Raw genomic sequence first — 14,808 nt, 5'->3', positions numbered from 1 at the left:
GTTGGCTGTATGGTGCACACATAAACTGATAGATTATGTTATACCAAAAAACAGCTGAAAGGGATTATAAATTGCACGGTATGAAAATCGTTGTGATGAATAACAACGTGCAAAAGCTGATACATTAGTGCAAAAGCCAGTATTTTATTGCATTTATAACCCAGGTCTGCTGCCTCTTCTGCAAGGCACTGAGGGGGCTTATTCACCCCCTGCCCCCACGTCCCTGCATGTCCCCAAGTGTCCCTGAGTGTCCCTGAGTGTTCCTGAGCATCCCCAGAGTGTCCCCAGTGACATCAGCCAAGGAATTTCCATCAGCATTTGGAACAGTTTCAATGAAAATTCCCAGAAAACTCTACCAATTTATCTCAAATCCCATGTGGTGAGAGGCAGAGGACAAGTGACACCAGTGACATCCCCAATGGTTTCACTGCCCCAGTGATGTCATAACGGTGTCATAACTGTCCTCCAGCATCCTTGGGATGTCCTCGATGGCTTTTTGGCACTGCTTGGCCACTGTGTGGCCACCGGGGCCACCAGAGCCACCATAGGGACTCCAGAGGAAGAAGTTGATTTCCCCAAGTGCCACCAGCAGGTGATGCATTGTCAGGAGGGTTCTGGCCTCCCACAGCTGCTCAGCCAAGGACACCATGACCAGCAGGTCCTCAGGGACATCAGGGGACAGCTCCTTTGTTCCCTTCAGAGTGTCGTCAATGCCCCAGAGTGAGGCATGCAGCTCCAGAGGGAGGCCCCAGGCTCTGTCACACGCATCCTCCAAGTGCCTCAGCAGCTCCAGGTTCTCCTCCACCCTCTGTCCCCTCTTGGTGGCTGCCCTTGCCTGTCCGATGGCCACCACAGCCTCTTCTGTGTCCTTGGCCACCGCTGAGGGCAGGGCCACTGACAGCTGCTGGGCTGCAACCACCAGGTTGTCCCCAGATGCCTCCCAGCTGGCAGTTTTGTCCTGCAGGTCCCCAGCCAGGCCAGTGGGGGTGGCTTCAACAGTGTCCTCATTGATGTCCTTGTCCTCCAGGCCACTGCAGAGCTGTGTGGCATCCACAGTCAGGTTGATCAGGTCTCCATGAGCGTGTCCACCAGGGCCCACCAGGCTCTGGCTGCAGCACTCACATCAGCCCAGGTGGTCCTCGGGGTGGCCTTGAGGGTGGCCACGGCCTGGCCCAGGGGAGTGACACCACGCTGGCACAGGGAGGTGACATCACCGTGGTCCAGAGTGTCCCGGGGGGTCCAGATGAATTTTCTCAGGTCTGCGTGCAGGGACTCTGGGTACAGGACCGGCCACAGGCGTCTGTGTGGTGCGGTCACAGTGGCCACCAGCTCGCCCAGGGTGGCCACCATGGCCACCAGCACCTCCAGCAGCTGGGGAGGGGACAGGGGAGGTAGCAGAGATTTTGTGGCACTTGTGGCTTCCTGGAGTGCCCCTGTGCCCTCCCAGGACCTCTTTGTCCCCTGCTGGAAGGCTCTGCTGTCTCCTCTGTCCTTTTGTCACCCTCCTGCCACCTCTGCCACCTCTCACTGTCCCCTCTGCTACCCCCCTGCACTGCCTGCTGTCCCCCCATGTCTCCTCCTGCAATCCCCTGCTGTTCCTCCCCACCTGTCCCCTCAGTCGCCTCCACCCCTCTGCCACCTTCTCCCTTTCTCCCACACCCTCCTGTCCCCTTTGCAACCCCCTGTCCCCTCGGCCACCCTCCGTGTGCCCCCTGTCATCCCGCCCCTTCACGCCGGGATTGCTGCACCTCGCGGTACTCCACAGCCACTGGGGACACTCTGGGACACTCCGGGGGGAGAAATGGCAACGGTCGTGGACACGTGGGTTTTGGCACTGCCAGATGGAAACAGGAAAAGGTGATGTCACCTTCCCGGCCCCACCTCCTCACCTGCGGGGCCACCGCGGGGTCCCCAGGGTCCCTCTGAGGGTCCTCAGCGGCACCACAGTGTCCACACCATATCTGCAACAAGGCCCAAGTGGCCCCGATGTCCTGTTGGGAACACACTGGGTCCTGTTGGGGACGCTGCGGGGACACTCTGGACATGATGGTGACCCAAAACGCGACAGAGGACGTCAGGGTGGCCCCGGTGTCCCTGAAGGAAGGACACGGGGGTGTCCTCACGGTTCCCAATGTTCCCCGGGGTGTCCCCGTGTCGCGGCGGTGACAGTGCCACCCCCGTGTCCCCACCCTGTCTTTACTCCAGCCCCGCCAGCGCCCCCTGGGCCACCTCCAGCCTCCGCGCCGCCTCTTCGTGCCCTTCCCCAAATGTCCCCAAGGCCACCACGGTGACCCCCGAGGCGTTGGGGAACCCCTGTCCCCGCGTCCCCCACGGCGTCACCTCCCCATCACAGCACGGAGCCGCCTCCCTTTCCCTGAACTCCGGCATTCCTCGGAAACCTCGGCCCGGGCAGGAGGCCAAGGAACCGCTGTGCCCGGAACCGCCGGGAGCTCGGGGGGAGCGGGGCCTGAGGGCGCTGCGAGCTGCGCCTGAGGCCGGGGTGGGGCAGGGGATGCTGGAAAGAGCCAAAACCTCTCTGTCACTTCCCTCCTCACCCTGGGCAGGGAACTGAACAGATAAGGAATGGCTCGAGGGTCTGGATAAGGGTGGGGAGAGTTCGGTCACTGGTCACGGGCACAACACACTTGACTTCGGGAAATTATTTGAATTTATTATCAAACAAATCACAGCAGGAGAATGAGAAGGGAAAGAATTCCTATGAAAACATCTTCCTCCCACCTCTCCCTCCTACTGAGCTGAACTGTACCCTCCATTCCCTCTGTCCTCCAAACCAGAGGCACAGGGGCTGGGGGTCACAGTCCGGTCATGTCACTGCTGTCACAGGAATCCTTGTCCTGCTCCGGCCTGGGGCCTCTCTCACGGGACACAGTCCCTCAGGAACAGGCTGCTCCAGCGGGGATCCCCTCGGGCTCACAAGTCCCGCCAGGAGCCGCTTCCACGGCCCTGCAGGGGCTTCCCACGGGCTCGGGGCCTCTCTCAGGCATCCCCTGCTCCTGCCGGGGCTCCTGCCGAGGCTGCAGGTGGGGCCCTGCCCCATCCCGGCCTCAGGCGCAGCCTCCAGTGCCTCCAGCTCCAGGTCACTCCGAGCTCCTGGCGGTTCAGGGCAGCAGCGGTTCCTTGGCCTCCTGCCCAGGTCGGGCACACCCCGGCGTGTGCATATCTTGGCATCTCCTGGGGGAGCAGCACTGTGTGAGGGCTGGTGTTGCCTCAAGTTTGCCTGCTTTTCACTGTTTGCATTTTGTTCTCACGCAGCTTCAAGTAAACTATGTATGTTTTTAGAAAATTATCTTTGTTGACATACTTCTCCTCTCTAGGAGAAAGATGACTGATGGTGATGCTCACCAACGAGGTCGAAGAGGTGGCTACCTGTGTAGCCAATCTTGGCCTGTCTGTAAAATTGTATATAATAGGGAGTCAGAAAAATAAAGTAGAAGCTTTGCTGCTTGACCTCCTGCTGCCTGCTTCATCCTTTCGTGCTCCTAACAGCTGCCACAAGTGTGACCCTCCGTCACAGGCTGGGACAATTTCTCCCGTGTGCCCAACCTGCACCTCACCTAGCTGGTTCTCCCATCACTCCACACCAGTCCTTGAGTGCTGACTGGTCAGAATGGAGGGGAGGAGCAGTCCCAGTCAGTCCCACACCTCATCCCTCAGGGCTGCCCCAGGTCTCAACCCCACATTGCTTTGATTACCCCCAAAAATGGAAAAACCAACCCAAATCCCCTGGGCTGAGTGGAGGACAGGACAGGGTTTGGCAGAAAATTCCCAAAATTGCTTTTCCTCAGGTTGGGAAAAACAAACCAAACCAAGCCAAAGTGAGGTGGGTCCCAGCCCTCAGCAGCGCCCCTCTGCCGTCCCAGCTGAAGCTCTCGCTGGCTGCTCTCGGCTGGATGGGCAGACTGGGAGCACTGGGAAGGGGCCCCGGCTCGGGGTGCAGCCCCCAGGGCAGCCCCACGGCCCCCACGGCAGCTCCAGGGCTCCAGCAGCCGGGATGGAATGTGAGAGGGGGAGCAGGGAAGGGACGGGGCTGCTGGCACCAAGGGAACACGAGGGACACTGGGGGCTTAAAAAGAAACCTAAAATTATGAAGAATACAAAGCCAGCAGCAACAGTGGTACTCTAAATACTGATGGGGGTCAGGCAGAAACATCCCACAGAAGGCTCTGAATTGGAAGGGCCCCACAGGGATCGAGTCCAACCGTTAAGGTAATAGTGTATGGAGGGTAAAATAACAAATTGGCATTATTGAAACCTTGCCCCAACCAAGGTCACATCCACATGGAAGCACTTGTTTGTGGTCTGTATTCACAGTGATATACCAATGTAGATATAAAGCCTTAGTGTATAAATACAGTGTTGGAAGAAAGTATTTGAAATCTGTTTCCACAGTGTTCTATCGACATATATAAATTCAGGCTTTGTGTATAAATGTGTAGTGCAAGAGAAAATGGATAAGTCTGGAAGTGGCTCCAGAAGGAAAAAGAAAAGCCCAGGCAGCCACACGTCAGCTTCCACATCATCTCCTCTTCCTGCAGCTTCATCACTTGGAGACCAGGCACTGAGGTGACTGTGAGACAAAATCCTGAGATGTTGATGAGATCAGGCACTGAGGCGACCCTGAGGGTCAGTGCAACGTAGACACTGCACCTGAGGAAGGACATCCCAGGGTTTGGGGACAGGGCAAAGCTGTGACTGCCCAGCACAGAGAAGGTGCTTTGTCCATTCCCTACTACAGCTGAGTTTGGGGTCTGCTGCAGAGATAGGGCATTGGATTTGAGCAGAATATGCTTCTGAATTTATATTCAGCCAGGAAAACACACTCTGCATCGCCCAGGACAGGAACCCTGCAAGGAGGAGCAGAGACAGTGCTGGCACCACAAAAGGACACCTACTGCCCCATCCCCTGCCCATCCCCCCATGCCCTGACATGCCCCCAGGCCCTGCTCGGCTCCCTGGGACTCACCAGGAGGTGAAGCTGCTGCCGTCCTCCCACTGGAGCTGCTGTCCCCGTCTGCGCAGCCCGAGCCAGGGATTGACCTTCCTGTTGAGGCGGAAGAGGAACTCCTGGGAAGTGGAGAGGAACCAGCAGTGGGAGCTGCACCCCCGGCCACCCCAACCCCCCAGGCTCCCCTCAGCCACCCCACACCCCCCAGCCCCTCACTCACCATTTCCTCATCCCTGAGCACGGCCAGGGAGGCCCCGAGCTCAGAGCACCGAGCCTGACCCTCATCCCAGGTGCCCTGATCCTTTGAGAGGTAGTAGCAGATCCCATTGTACCCAACCCACTCAGCAGGACAGGCCAGCAGCCGCGGAGGGCCAGGGACATCTGGAATATTTGTTTGTCTTCTCCCTGCAGAGGGAAGAGGAGAAGGTCCAGGATTCCCCTCCACAGGCAATAGGGACCCTGCTGTGCCCCAAGGGGCTGGGCTGGGGCAGCTGCCCCTCCCTTACCTGACCACACAGCCAAGGCCAACACCAAAGCCAGGACCAGGAGCACGAGCAGAGCCAGGACCAGGGTGACCTTGGGATGGGATTTGATCCACTTGCCTGGAGCAGTAAAGAGCCTCTGGCTGTGAGGATGGGGCTGTTCTGAGCATGCCCAACCCTCACATCCCACCACCACCCAACCCCCGGGGACAAGCAGGGATCCCTCATTCTGTGTGCCCCTCACTCAGCTGGCAGCCAGAGACAAGGGACAGGGACATCCAGGGCCAGGGGACAGCCCGGGGCAGAAGAACTGCCCAGCGCCGGGGCCAGCCGGGAGCGTCAGTCCCGGCCACTGCAGGGCCCGGCAGAGCAGGAGGGCTCTTCCCGAACCCTGGAAACAGCCACACCCCTGCCAGCCCTGTGCCCCTGGGGTGACACTGGCCCTCCCTACAGGCCACAGCGCTGGCCCTGCACTCACACAGAAATCCTCCACGGATTCTTTCCAGGGCTCTCCTGGTTGCTGATCCACCTTGGAATGTGCCTGTCGCCCTGGCTCTGGTGGGCTTAGGTGGGATCAGGCTGCGGGGAGGGAAGAGTTGGCCATTGGAGCAGAATTCCCTTCCTTTGAGGAGATCCCCTCCTTTTCTTAGGATCAGCATCCCTCTGGCTGCAGCAGCTTTGGAGTCACCTGAGGCAGCTTGACAGGATGCCCCTTTGCCACCCCCTCTGTGCTTTCACGCTGCTGACAACAGCAGCCATCCCTGCTCTCTGAAGGGACAGAGCATCTTTTACCCAATCGGGCCTCAGAGCCATTTATCAGATGGAAAAAGAGTTTTGCGTGATGGTTGTCTCACGAGGGGATGGAAATGGGGGGGGTCAGACTGGGAGGTGGTGCCAGAAATGGGGCCCTGGGTTGACTGGTGCTCATTGCAGAATTAAACGATCAGCTTAGCTGGGACACTTTCTCCTATATGAGGATAAATTCCCGAATTTTGGATGCTTCCATAGGTCCTTGGAAAGGATTCTCAGCCCCTCTGCACAGAAAGATGAGCAACTCTCCCTAAATACACAATCAGCAATGCAGCCTCACACTCTTAACACCTTCAATTCCTTTAATTTGGGGCTTGTTTGTAGCTTCCCTGGCGCCAACAAATCTAGTCCCATCCTGGTTTCTAAAAGGAGCAGCTGTCTTATGGAAGTGACCTGAAAACAAGGAACTGGAGGAGAAGCAGTGTTCTTGAGCTCTTGGGAGCATTTCCCCTCCTTTCCCCTTGAAGGGCTCATCTCTAACCCCATTTCCAAAGAGTCTCCCTGCTGTTTTGGGATGAGGTGGTGGGCTTCAAGATCCAGGAAAGGCACTGGGGAGTTGGAGCATGTGCAGAGATGGGAATGGAGCTGGGGATAGGTGTGGAGAACTCAGGAGCAGCTGAAGTGGCTCGGACTGGAGACAAGGGGGCTCAGGAGGGCCCTTCTTACACAAATTACCTGCTAAGGGGCTCAGCCAGGTGGAGTTGGGCTCTTCTCCCAAGAGAGGAGGAAATAGGGACAATTTCTTCCTGGAAAGGATTGTTCAGCCCTTCCCCAGCTGCCCAGGCCAGGTGGGGAGTCCCCGTTCCTGGGGAGATTTAACAGACCCGAGGGTGTGGCACCTGGGGACACAGTCAGGGGTGCCTTTGGCAGGGCTGAACTCCACGACTTTGGAGACATTGTCCAACTTCAGCAATTCCACGATTCTTACAATGTCACCTGACTTTTTTCCATCACAAATCAGCACATTGGACAGACGGGAGTGAGGCTGAAGCCATCTCTTTGCACAACCCAAAATTTGGGTTGGATTGGCCTTTTTTATTAGTAAAGGTGTCTTGTTTGGAAGCCTTTTGAATACTGGGCAAACCACGGCTCCGCCGGGGCCAGCACAGGCTTCTCGATGGGGTCCCATTCCTCGGGGGGAACAACTTTTCCCTGGCTTCCTTCGGCAGAGGCTGTGGCAGGTTCGGTGTTGCCCGTCCGGCCCCGGGGATGCTGGGGGTGGCCCCGCGCAGCTCCCCTGGCCTGGGGCCAGGCTGGGAAGGGCCAGCGACCCCTGCCCAGGCTCCGAGGGTCCGGCCTGCGGGGTCGGGGCCAGCCAGACCTCCCGCGATCCCACCATGGCCACGGACATCGGTCATGCCCACCTGGATCTCAGTCCCGGGGAGTGCTGCGGGAAGCGGCTGTGGCGCCCTGAGCCGGGCTGTGAGTCCGGGGTGGGCTTTGGGGGCCTTTGGAGGGGCTGTGGGGCTTCAAAGCTCCAGGAGGGGCAGGGAGGGGAAGGGACTGTGGGGTGGGATAAGATCCCAGCTGTGGTTAGGGATCCTGGCGGAGGATTTGGGTTTGAATTTCTTGGAAGCAGCGGGCACCACTTTGTTCCACCGCTCAATTAATGGGATTAATTACTCAGTTAATTCATACCCTGGGATTTCTGCCCCAGGGATGCCTCCCTCAGAATTCCTCCCCTGGGATTCTCCTCTGCGATTCTTCCCCCCCGGGATTCCTCCCCCTGGGATTGTTCACACTCACTGCCGTGGGGTTAAACACCCGCTGCCCTTCCACCTCCTTCCTCCTGCTTCCAGTGTGGCCGCTTCAGCTCAGCCCTGCCAGGATCAAACCTTGGCTCCGCAGGATGACTTTTCAGCCCTGACATCCCCCAGCTTGGCCGTTTGAGCCTCATCCCTGTGTGCAGGGACTGAACTGGGAAAACTGAACTCCACACCAAACGTGATTTCCAGGAGCTGATTCTTCCAAAGGGTCCGTGCTCGGAGTGAAAGCTCCAAAGGAGCCCCAGTTGTGCTGCTCAAAGGAGACCTGGGATGCTGAAGGGGCTGCCGGTGCCGTTAGAAATCCTGATCCAAGCCTTGATGTTCCTGGTCCATTTTCCCTGCAGTTGTAGGGGCTCCTGCTTTGTGTCTTTCTGCTGCACTTGTGTCTCGTGCTTTTTCCTGCTGACTCCAATTTTGGTTACCCTATGGAGAAAAACCAGGAGAAGAATCAGAACCGTGTAGGTTAGAAAAGATCTGGAAGATCCTAAATCTGACCACTAATTAAAGGGTTTAATTCCTGCCACGGAGTAATTCTGCTGAGAAAAATCCCACCAGCCTTTGAACCCTGGGAGCTGCTGGGCTCTGAGCTGCTTTTGGGGACAAAACAGCCCAAATCTACAGAGTTCTGCCTCCTTGGGTGGTATGCTGGCTGATCTCCTGTCACCTCTGTCCCCTGCAGCTCTGGGCTGTCCTTGGTGGCACCGTGTGGTGCTCAGTGCTGGCTGGTGAGTGTGGGTGGGGAGCTCCCCCAAAATATCCCAGGGGGTTCCTAGCGGTTTTTCTGGGGGTTGTGGATATTTAGACCTTGGAGGACCACGAAGCTGAACCACAAATGCCCCTTGGCAGATAATGAGGGAACACCACAGCTTGGGGTTTTCTCCTGGGCGCTGGGGAGGGGTGCAGGTGGTTGCTGCCAGCGGAGCGTGGGCAGATGTGGGATCACCATATCATCCCTAAGTGAGATCCTAGAGAGAGGGGACAGCAAAAACCACGGGACCCCCCTCGGCCCATGGAAGGGGGACCCCCAAAACACCAGAGTGTGGAGATCAGAGAGGGAGAACTCCTCGGAGGGTATTTTGGGCTGAATCTTGGTAGTTTGAAGAGTCTGACAGACACAGAATCCCTGGTGACTTCCTGAGACGGACTTGGGCAGTAGAAACCCCCATCCCAAGGTGCTCACCCCTTGTTTTTTCCCCCAAACCAGAATTTGTCATTCCCAACTCCTGGCCAGATGGAGGAGGAGGAAAAGCCCCAGAGAACCCTCAGGAGGAGTGGCTGCAAACCCAGCCCAGAGTTGTGAGAGGGAAAGACCCCCTCTGTACCAGGAGGGCGGCCGGAGATCCAGGCAGAGCTCATAGCTGGTGGAGGAGCCTCATGGTGGGGAGAAGTCCCACAGATGCTTGGAATGTGGGAAGGGTTTTGACCAGAGCTCGCATTTGATTCACCACCAGGTGATCCACACTGGGGAAAAGCCCTTTGAGGGCCTGGAATGTGGGAAGAGCTTTAATCAGAAGTCTGGCCTCGATAACCACTGCAATATCTGCACTGGGGAACAGTCCTATGAGTGTGGGGAATGTGGGAAGCATTTTAATGGGAACTCCCACCTCGTCAGGCACCGGTGCATCCACCACTCATCAACCACCAGAATATTCACAACAGCAAACAAGAACTGCCCTGCAGGTGTGGGGAATGTGGGAAGAGTTTCAGACAGAGATCCCACCTCATCAACCACCAGAAGATCCACAACAGCAAACAGGAACGGCCCTATGAGTGCTTGGAATGTGAGAAGAGCTTCAGCAATAACTGACCTCATTAAGCACTACAGAATCCACACTGGGGAGTGATGCTATGAATGTGGGGAATGTGTGAAGAGCTTCAGCCTGAGCTCCAACCTGATCAGCCACCAAACAGTCCACACCAGGGAACGGCGCTACAGGTGCTTGGAATGTGGGAAGGCCTTTAAGTGCAACTCCTATCTTATCAGGCACCAGTGCATCCACACCGGGGAGAGGCCCTATGAGTGTGCCGAGTGTGGGAAGAGTTTCTCAACAGAGCTCTCACTTGACCCAACACCAACAGAGGCACCATAAAGGAAGCCCTGCAAGTGCCCTGCGTGCAGGAAGAGCTTCGAGCGCTGCTCCAGCTCCATCCCCCATGGGAGGATCACGGCTGGATGATCGCTGATCATCAGTGATGCCTGTTGGGCAGAGGCCTGGTGATCCGTGGTCCTGGTGATCCCCACTGGGTGTGAAGAATGTGTTGAAGAGATTTCTTTCCCTTCTCCTTGTGCTGCTGTGATTTGGTTGGTAATTAATTCACTCCCGTGCCCGGGCTGGGTCTGTTGTGCCCGTGCCGCTGCTCGGGGCGGGATCTGTCCCGATCCTTCTCTCAACTCCCGGGCCTCTCCTCAGCCAATCAGAGAAGGCACCTTAAAGAACTGATCCAATCAGAGAGCGCGGAGTGTATGACTCCCCAGTTGCCAGGCAGACCCACAGCGCCCAGAGTTCCTCCCCTGGACTCCACCCGCCCCCAGCGCCCCGCCAGGGCAATTTGGGGAGGGGGCAGGTGTCACAACCCGCCCGGCGCTGCCCGTGGGGCGTGTGGCGGCAGCTCGGGCCCGACCGGTGGCACTGGGAGCCCCCCTGGCTGGGGGCGCGGAGCTCTCGGGTGAGCGGGAACGGAGGGAAGGGAAGCGGTGGGACGGTGGGAACGATGGGGAGAGAAAGGGAAATGGGGAGGTGGGACCGCAAACAGATGTTGGGGGGCGCTGGCGACTGAGGAGTTGTGGGAAAGGGGGAGGAAAATAAGGAGAAGGGTGGAACAGAGGAACTGGGACCGCGGGAAGAAGGGCCCCATGGCGGCCGTGGGGCACTGGGGGTGCCGAGTCGGGGTTGCCTCGGAGCTCTTGGCTGCTGTGGGGTGCTGGGGGAGCACCCTCGGACCGGTGTCCTGCACACACAGGGCTGTTCCAGGAGATGGTTCAGTCCAGCCGTCACTTCATGAACGGCACCGGGCGGCTCTTCATGGACAGGAACATCTACAAGCGGGAGCAGCTCCTGCATTGGGGCAGTGATGTGGGGCTGCAGGTGGGGGACACCTCCTTTGGGGAGAAGTTGCCACGTACTGGAACAGCAACACGGAATGGATGGAGTACAGACCGGCTGCGGTGGACAGGCACTGCCGGCACAACTACGAGTTGTCCAACCCGTTCCTGGTGGAGCGCAGAGCAGAATGTGGATCAGTGTCCCCTCGGGCCCTGCGCTGGGAATGACCCTGGAGCCCCTCAAACCCTCCCTGGGGATCACCGCAGAGCTGTCAGCCCTCCCCGTGCTCATCCCCTGGGCCTCCTGCCCCTTCACCCCAAGTGACTCCAGTGACTCTCCCAGTCCATTCCAGTCTCTCCCAGTGTCATCACAGCCCCTCCCAATTCCTCTCAGTCCACAGCCATCCCATTCCAAATCCACTTTGTGTCCTTCTAATTCTACTCCCACACCTCCACCCTCTCTCCCACTGCCACTCCACTCTCTCCCAGTGTTCCCCCGTTCTCTCCAATTTCATTCCCAGTCCCTCTCAATGCCACATCAGCCCTCTCCTCTCTCTCCCAGTGTCCTGGGTTGTAGTTTAGGATGTATTCCATCACCATCTTCAGTTAATGGCCCATCAATGCCTTGTGCATGACTCATAGATAACTCCCTCCGGGGGAGTTATCTCTCTTTAATGGGCCATCAAGGTCCCTCTGTATGACTCATCATCCCAGTGTGAGACGCTCTGCCCAAGGGGAGGAGCCAAGCATTCTCACCTGGATATAAGCTGGGATTTGGGACAATAGAAGCAGCCCTCACCCACGGGATTCCCAGAGGACCGGAGCTACGAGACCTTTCTACGAGATCACTGCTTCAAGAAGACCACCTTACCTGGACTGCTTCCATCACCCTGATCAGGTTGTATTCTGACTCTGTCAGTGGTTTTTTGTTGGTTTTTTCTTTTTTTTTCTTTTTTTTGTATTATTGCATTTATTTAATTTTATTTTATTTTTCCTTTTCTTCTCATTAAATTGTATTTTCTGACTTAGAGCCTCTCACTCGGTTTGTTTACAAACCACAACACCCAGTTGCCCCCAGCTGATCCCCGCAGTGTGTTCCCGCTCTCTCCCAGTGCCCTCCAGCGTTTCCATCTCGCTGATGCCCTCGAGCTCTCGGCCCGGCACCAGCCGCCTGCTGTGCTCTGTGATGGATTTCTACCCTGCCCACATCCAGGTGAGGTGGTTCCAGGGCCAGCAGGAGCTCTCGGGACACGTGGTGGCCACCGACGTGGTCCCCAACGGGGACTGGAGCTACCAGCTCCTGGTGCTGCTGGAAACGCCGCCCCGGCGCGGGGTCACCTACACGTGCCAGGTGGAGCACGTCAGCCTGGAGCAGCCCCTGAGCCGGCACTGGGGTACGGGGGAGCCACTGCGGGGCATGGTAGGGGGATGGGGGTGTGCTGGGATTAACTGGGAGAGAATGGAGTGAGCTTGGAAGGGCTGGAAGGAGATGAAGATTGGAAAGCGAGGGTTGGGATGAGGTTGGTTGTGCTGGGAAGAGACTGGGGAGGATCTTGGAGTCCTGGAGGGGCTGGGAAGAGACTGGGAGAGGGTTTGGGGGGGTCCTGGGGAGGTGGAAGGCAACTGGAAGTAGCTTGTGGGATCCTGAGAGGGACAGAAGGGGTTTGGTGGGTCCTGGGGAAGCTGAGAAGGGATTGGGAGGTTTCATGGAGTCCTGGGTGGGCTGAGAGAGACTGTGAGGGAGCATGGAAAGGCTCGGGGTGTCTGTGAGAGGTTTTGGGGAGTGCTAAGCCTTGCAGACCCCCAGAAAAGCTGATGGGGATCAGGGGCTATGTGTTGGGCTTCAAATTCCTGGCATCGGGACTGGGCTTCTACCTGTGCAAGAAGGTGAGGGGGGGTCCCGGGGGTTGTGTCCCCCTCCCTTGGAGTGTATGTGCTCCCCTGGGGCCCCCCAGCCCGGTGTCACCCCCTTTTCTCTGCCCACAGAGCTCCTGAGCTGCTGGCAGCTGCAGCCCCTCCCCGTGGCCTCAGGCCCGGTGGGACCCCCCGCTCCATCCCTGCGATGATTTTGGGGGGGTCGTGTGTCCCCCCAGCCCCGCTGTCACTCTGTCCCCACCCAGCTGCTCCCAGTGGTCCCAATAAAGCTTCCCACTTGGACAGCGTCCTGTTTATGGGGGGCATTGTGAAGAGACTTCAGGGGGGCTGTAATTGGGGATGGGCAGACCTGGCCCCGGGATGGATCAGGAATGGGACCCCCATGTCCTCTCCATGTCACTCTGCTCTGGGAGGGCCTTAGGAGGCACCTAAACCCCAGCACAGCACCCAGCGAACCCCAAAACATTCCACGATCCCCCGAAGCCGCCTGAAAATTTTGAGGAGGTGCCTGGGGGGCACCCAGGTTGGGCTCAGAGCCCAGTGCTGCACCAGCAGGACCTGCTCTGGCTCTGGAGATTATAAAGGAAGAGGAGTGGGACCCCTCCTAATGAAATTTGGGGGCCCCAGCCAGCTCCCTCCCTTACTCTTTCTGGTCCCAGCCACCTTTTTTCCCCCCACTCTTCCACACTCTTCCCCACTGCCCCCCAAGTCCTTGTCCCTTCCACCCTTGGTCCATGGGGGACCACCCTTGTCCCCCATGCTTGGTTTTGCAGGGCTCCAGGCCCCTTCTGCTCAGTCTGGGGGTCCCATCCCCCCTTTCCTTTAATTCAGGCACCTCCTGACAACATTTTCCTGGGAGGAATCCCTGAGTTTTGGGATTTCACAGCTGCAGTTCTGGAAAGGGACAGCTCTGTCCGGCTTTCTCCTCCCTGTTGTGGCCTCTCAGCTGCCCCCAAAACCCTGGGGCTGCTGGCCCGGGTGAGGGGGTCCTTGAGCAGCTGGCCCAGAACCTCCACTAGTGCTGTGGTGCGTTTTTATTGTGTTTTCAACGGCAGCTCATTTACAATAGTCAGTTTTATAACACCCCCCACCCATATTTTGTACTGTTATAGTGGTTTTTATCCCTGATGGATTGTCCCTTCCCCCCTGTATTGCTGGTTTTGCCCTGGTTGTGTCTTCCCTAGACCTGCCTTTCCCTTCTCCCACAGAATTGTCAATCCTTCCCTAACAACCCCGACCCTTCTTCCTTCTGTTCCCTTTCAATCCCCCAACCTTCGATGCCCTACTGGTTAGTTTGGGCTGTTCCCTCCCCTTGTGTTCTTTCATTGGTCTATGAATTGTACTCCCCACCTCATGTTCCTCCCCATGTAACCCTTATTGGCTGGAAATTGTGTCCTCTCCCAAGACCTCCCCCGCTTAGAACCCTCTGCCAGCCCAGGTTCTGTGCCCTTTTTCTCTCCCTGACCCTCGGGGGAATAAACACCTTTGTAAATCACACAGAAGGCCTCTCCCTGTTCCTTGTCCCTGCCCATGGACACAACTTCCATCTGTGCCGTGCAGCTGCTCCGTGCTCCAGCCACAGCTGCCCCCGGATGGCGTCAGCCCTGCGGGGGGACACCGTCCTGGGGACGGTGCCAGGAGCAACTGGGCAGAAGAACTCCGGCATCGTGTCACACCAGGGTCTCCCAGCACAACCAGAGCTGCTGGGCCTGGGGTCCCCAAAGCCCTCAGCAAACCCCAAGTCCCTCCCAGGAACCCTCAACTCCTTCAAACCCAGAAACCCCCACAGCCCCTGCCAGTTCCCCCCATAGCATTGGCCATGGCCATGTCCTCATATGTCACTGGCCATGTCCCACCATGTCCTCA

The 14,808-nt window shown here is 57.7% G+C and overlaps 1 protein-coding gene and 1 pseudogene across 1 annotated transcript; one reads left to right on the top strand and one right to left on the bottom strand.

The window, feature by feature from the left end:
- Positions 1-4,499: 4,499 nt before the first annotated feature.
- Positions 4,500-7,609, bottom strand: LOC136373089 (C-type lectin domain family 2 member B-like). Its single transcript, XM_066338030.1, has 5 exons — positions 7,595-7,609; positions 5,473-5,626; positions 5,187-5,371; positions 4,985-5,085; positions 4,500-4,865 (listed from the first exon to the last, which is right to left on the bottom strand). Exons 1-5 carry the CDS (start codon positions 7,607-7,609, stop codon positions 4,751-4,753), a joined length of 570 nt encoding a protein of 189 aa, XP_066194127.1. The 3' UTR covers positions 4,500-4,750.
- Positions 7,610-10,488: 2,879 nt separating this feature from the next.
- On the top strand, positions 10,489-13,235 carry LOC136373118 (class II histocompatibility antigen, B-L beta chain-like; annotated as a pseudogene).
- Positions 13,236-14,808: the final 1,573 nt, after the last annotated feature.

This window comes from Sylvia atricapilla, chromosome 31 (assembly GCF_009819655.1).
Source record: "Sylvia atricapilla isolate bSylAtr1 chromosome 31, bSylAtr1.pri, whole genome shotgun sequence".
Lineage (NCBI taxonomy): Eukaryota > Metazoa > Chordata > Aves > Passeriformes > Sylviidae > Sylvia > Sylvia atricapilla.
The sequence above is the reverse complement of the archived record's forward strand: the minus strand, read 5'-3'. Positions and strand labels throughout refer to the sequence as shown.

Bases quoted from the DNA above. Each gene is read 5' to 3' on its own strand.
- LOC136373089 (XM_066338030.1), bottom strand. The intron at 5,372-5,472 runs GTAAGGGAGGGG...TTCCCTCTGCAG, and splicing joins GGCCTTGGCTGTGTGGTCAG to GGAGAAGACAAACAAATATT. The intron at 5,086-5,186 runs GTGAGTGAGGGG...TCCACTTCCCAG, and splicing joins TGCTCAGGGATGAGGAAATG to GAGTTCCTCTTCCGCCTCAA.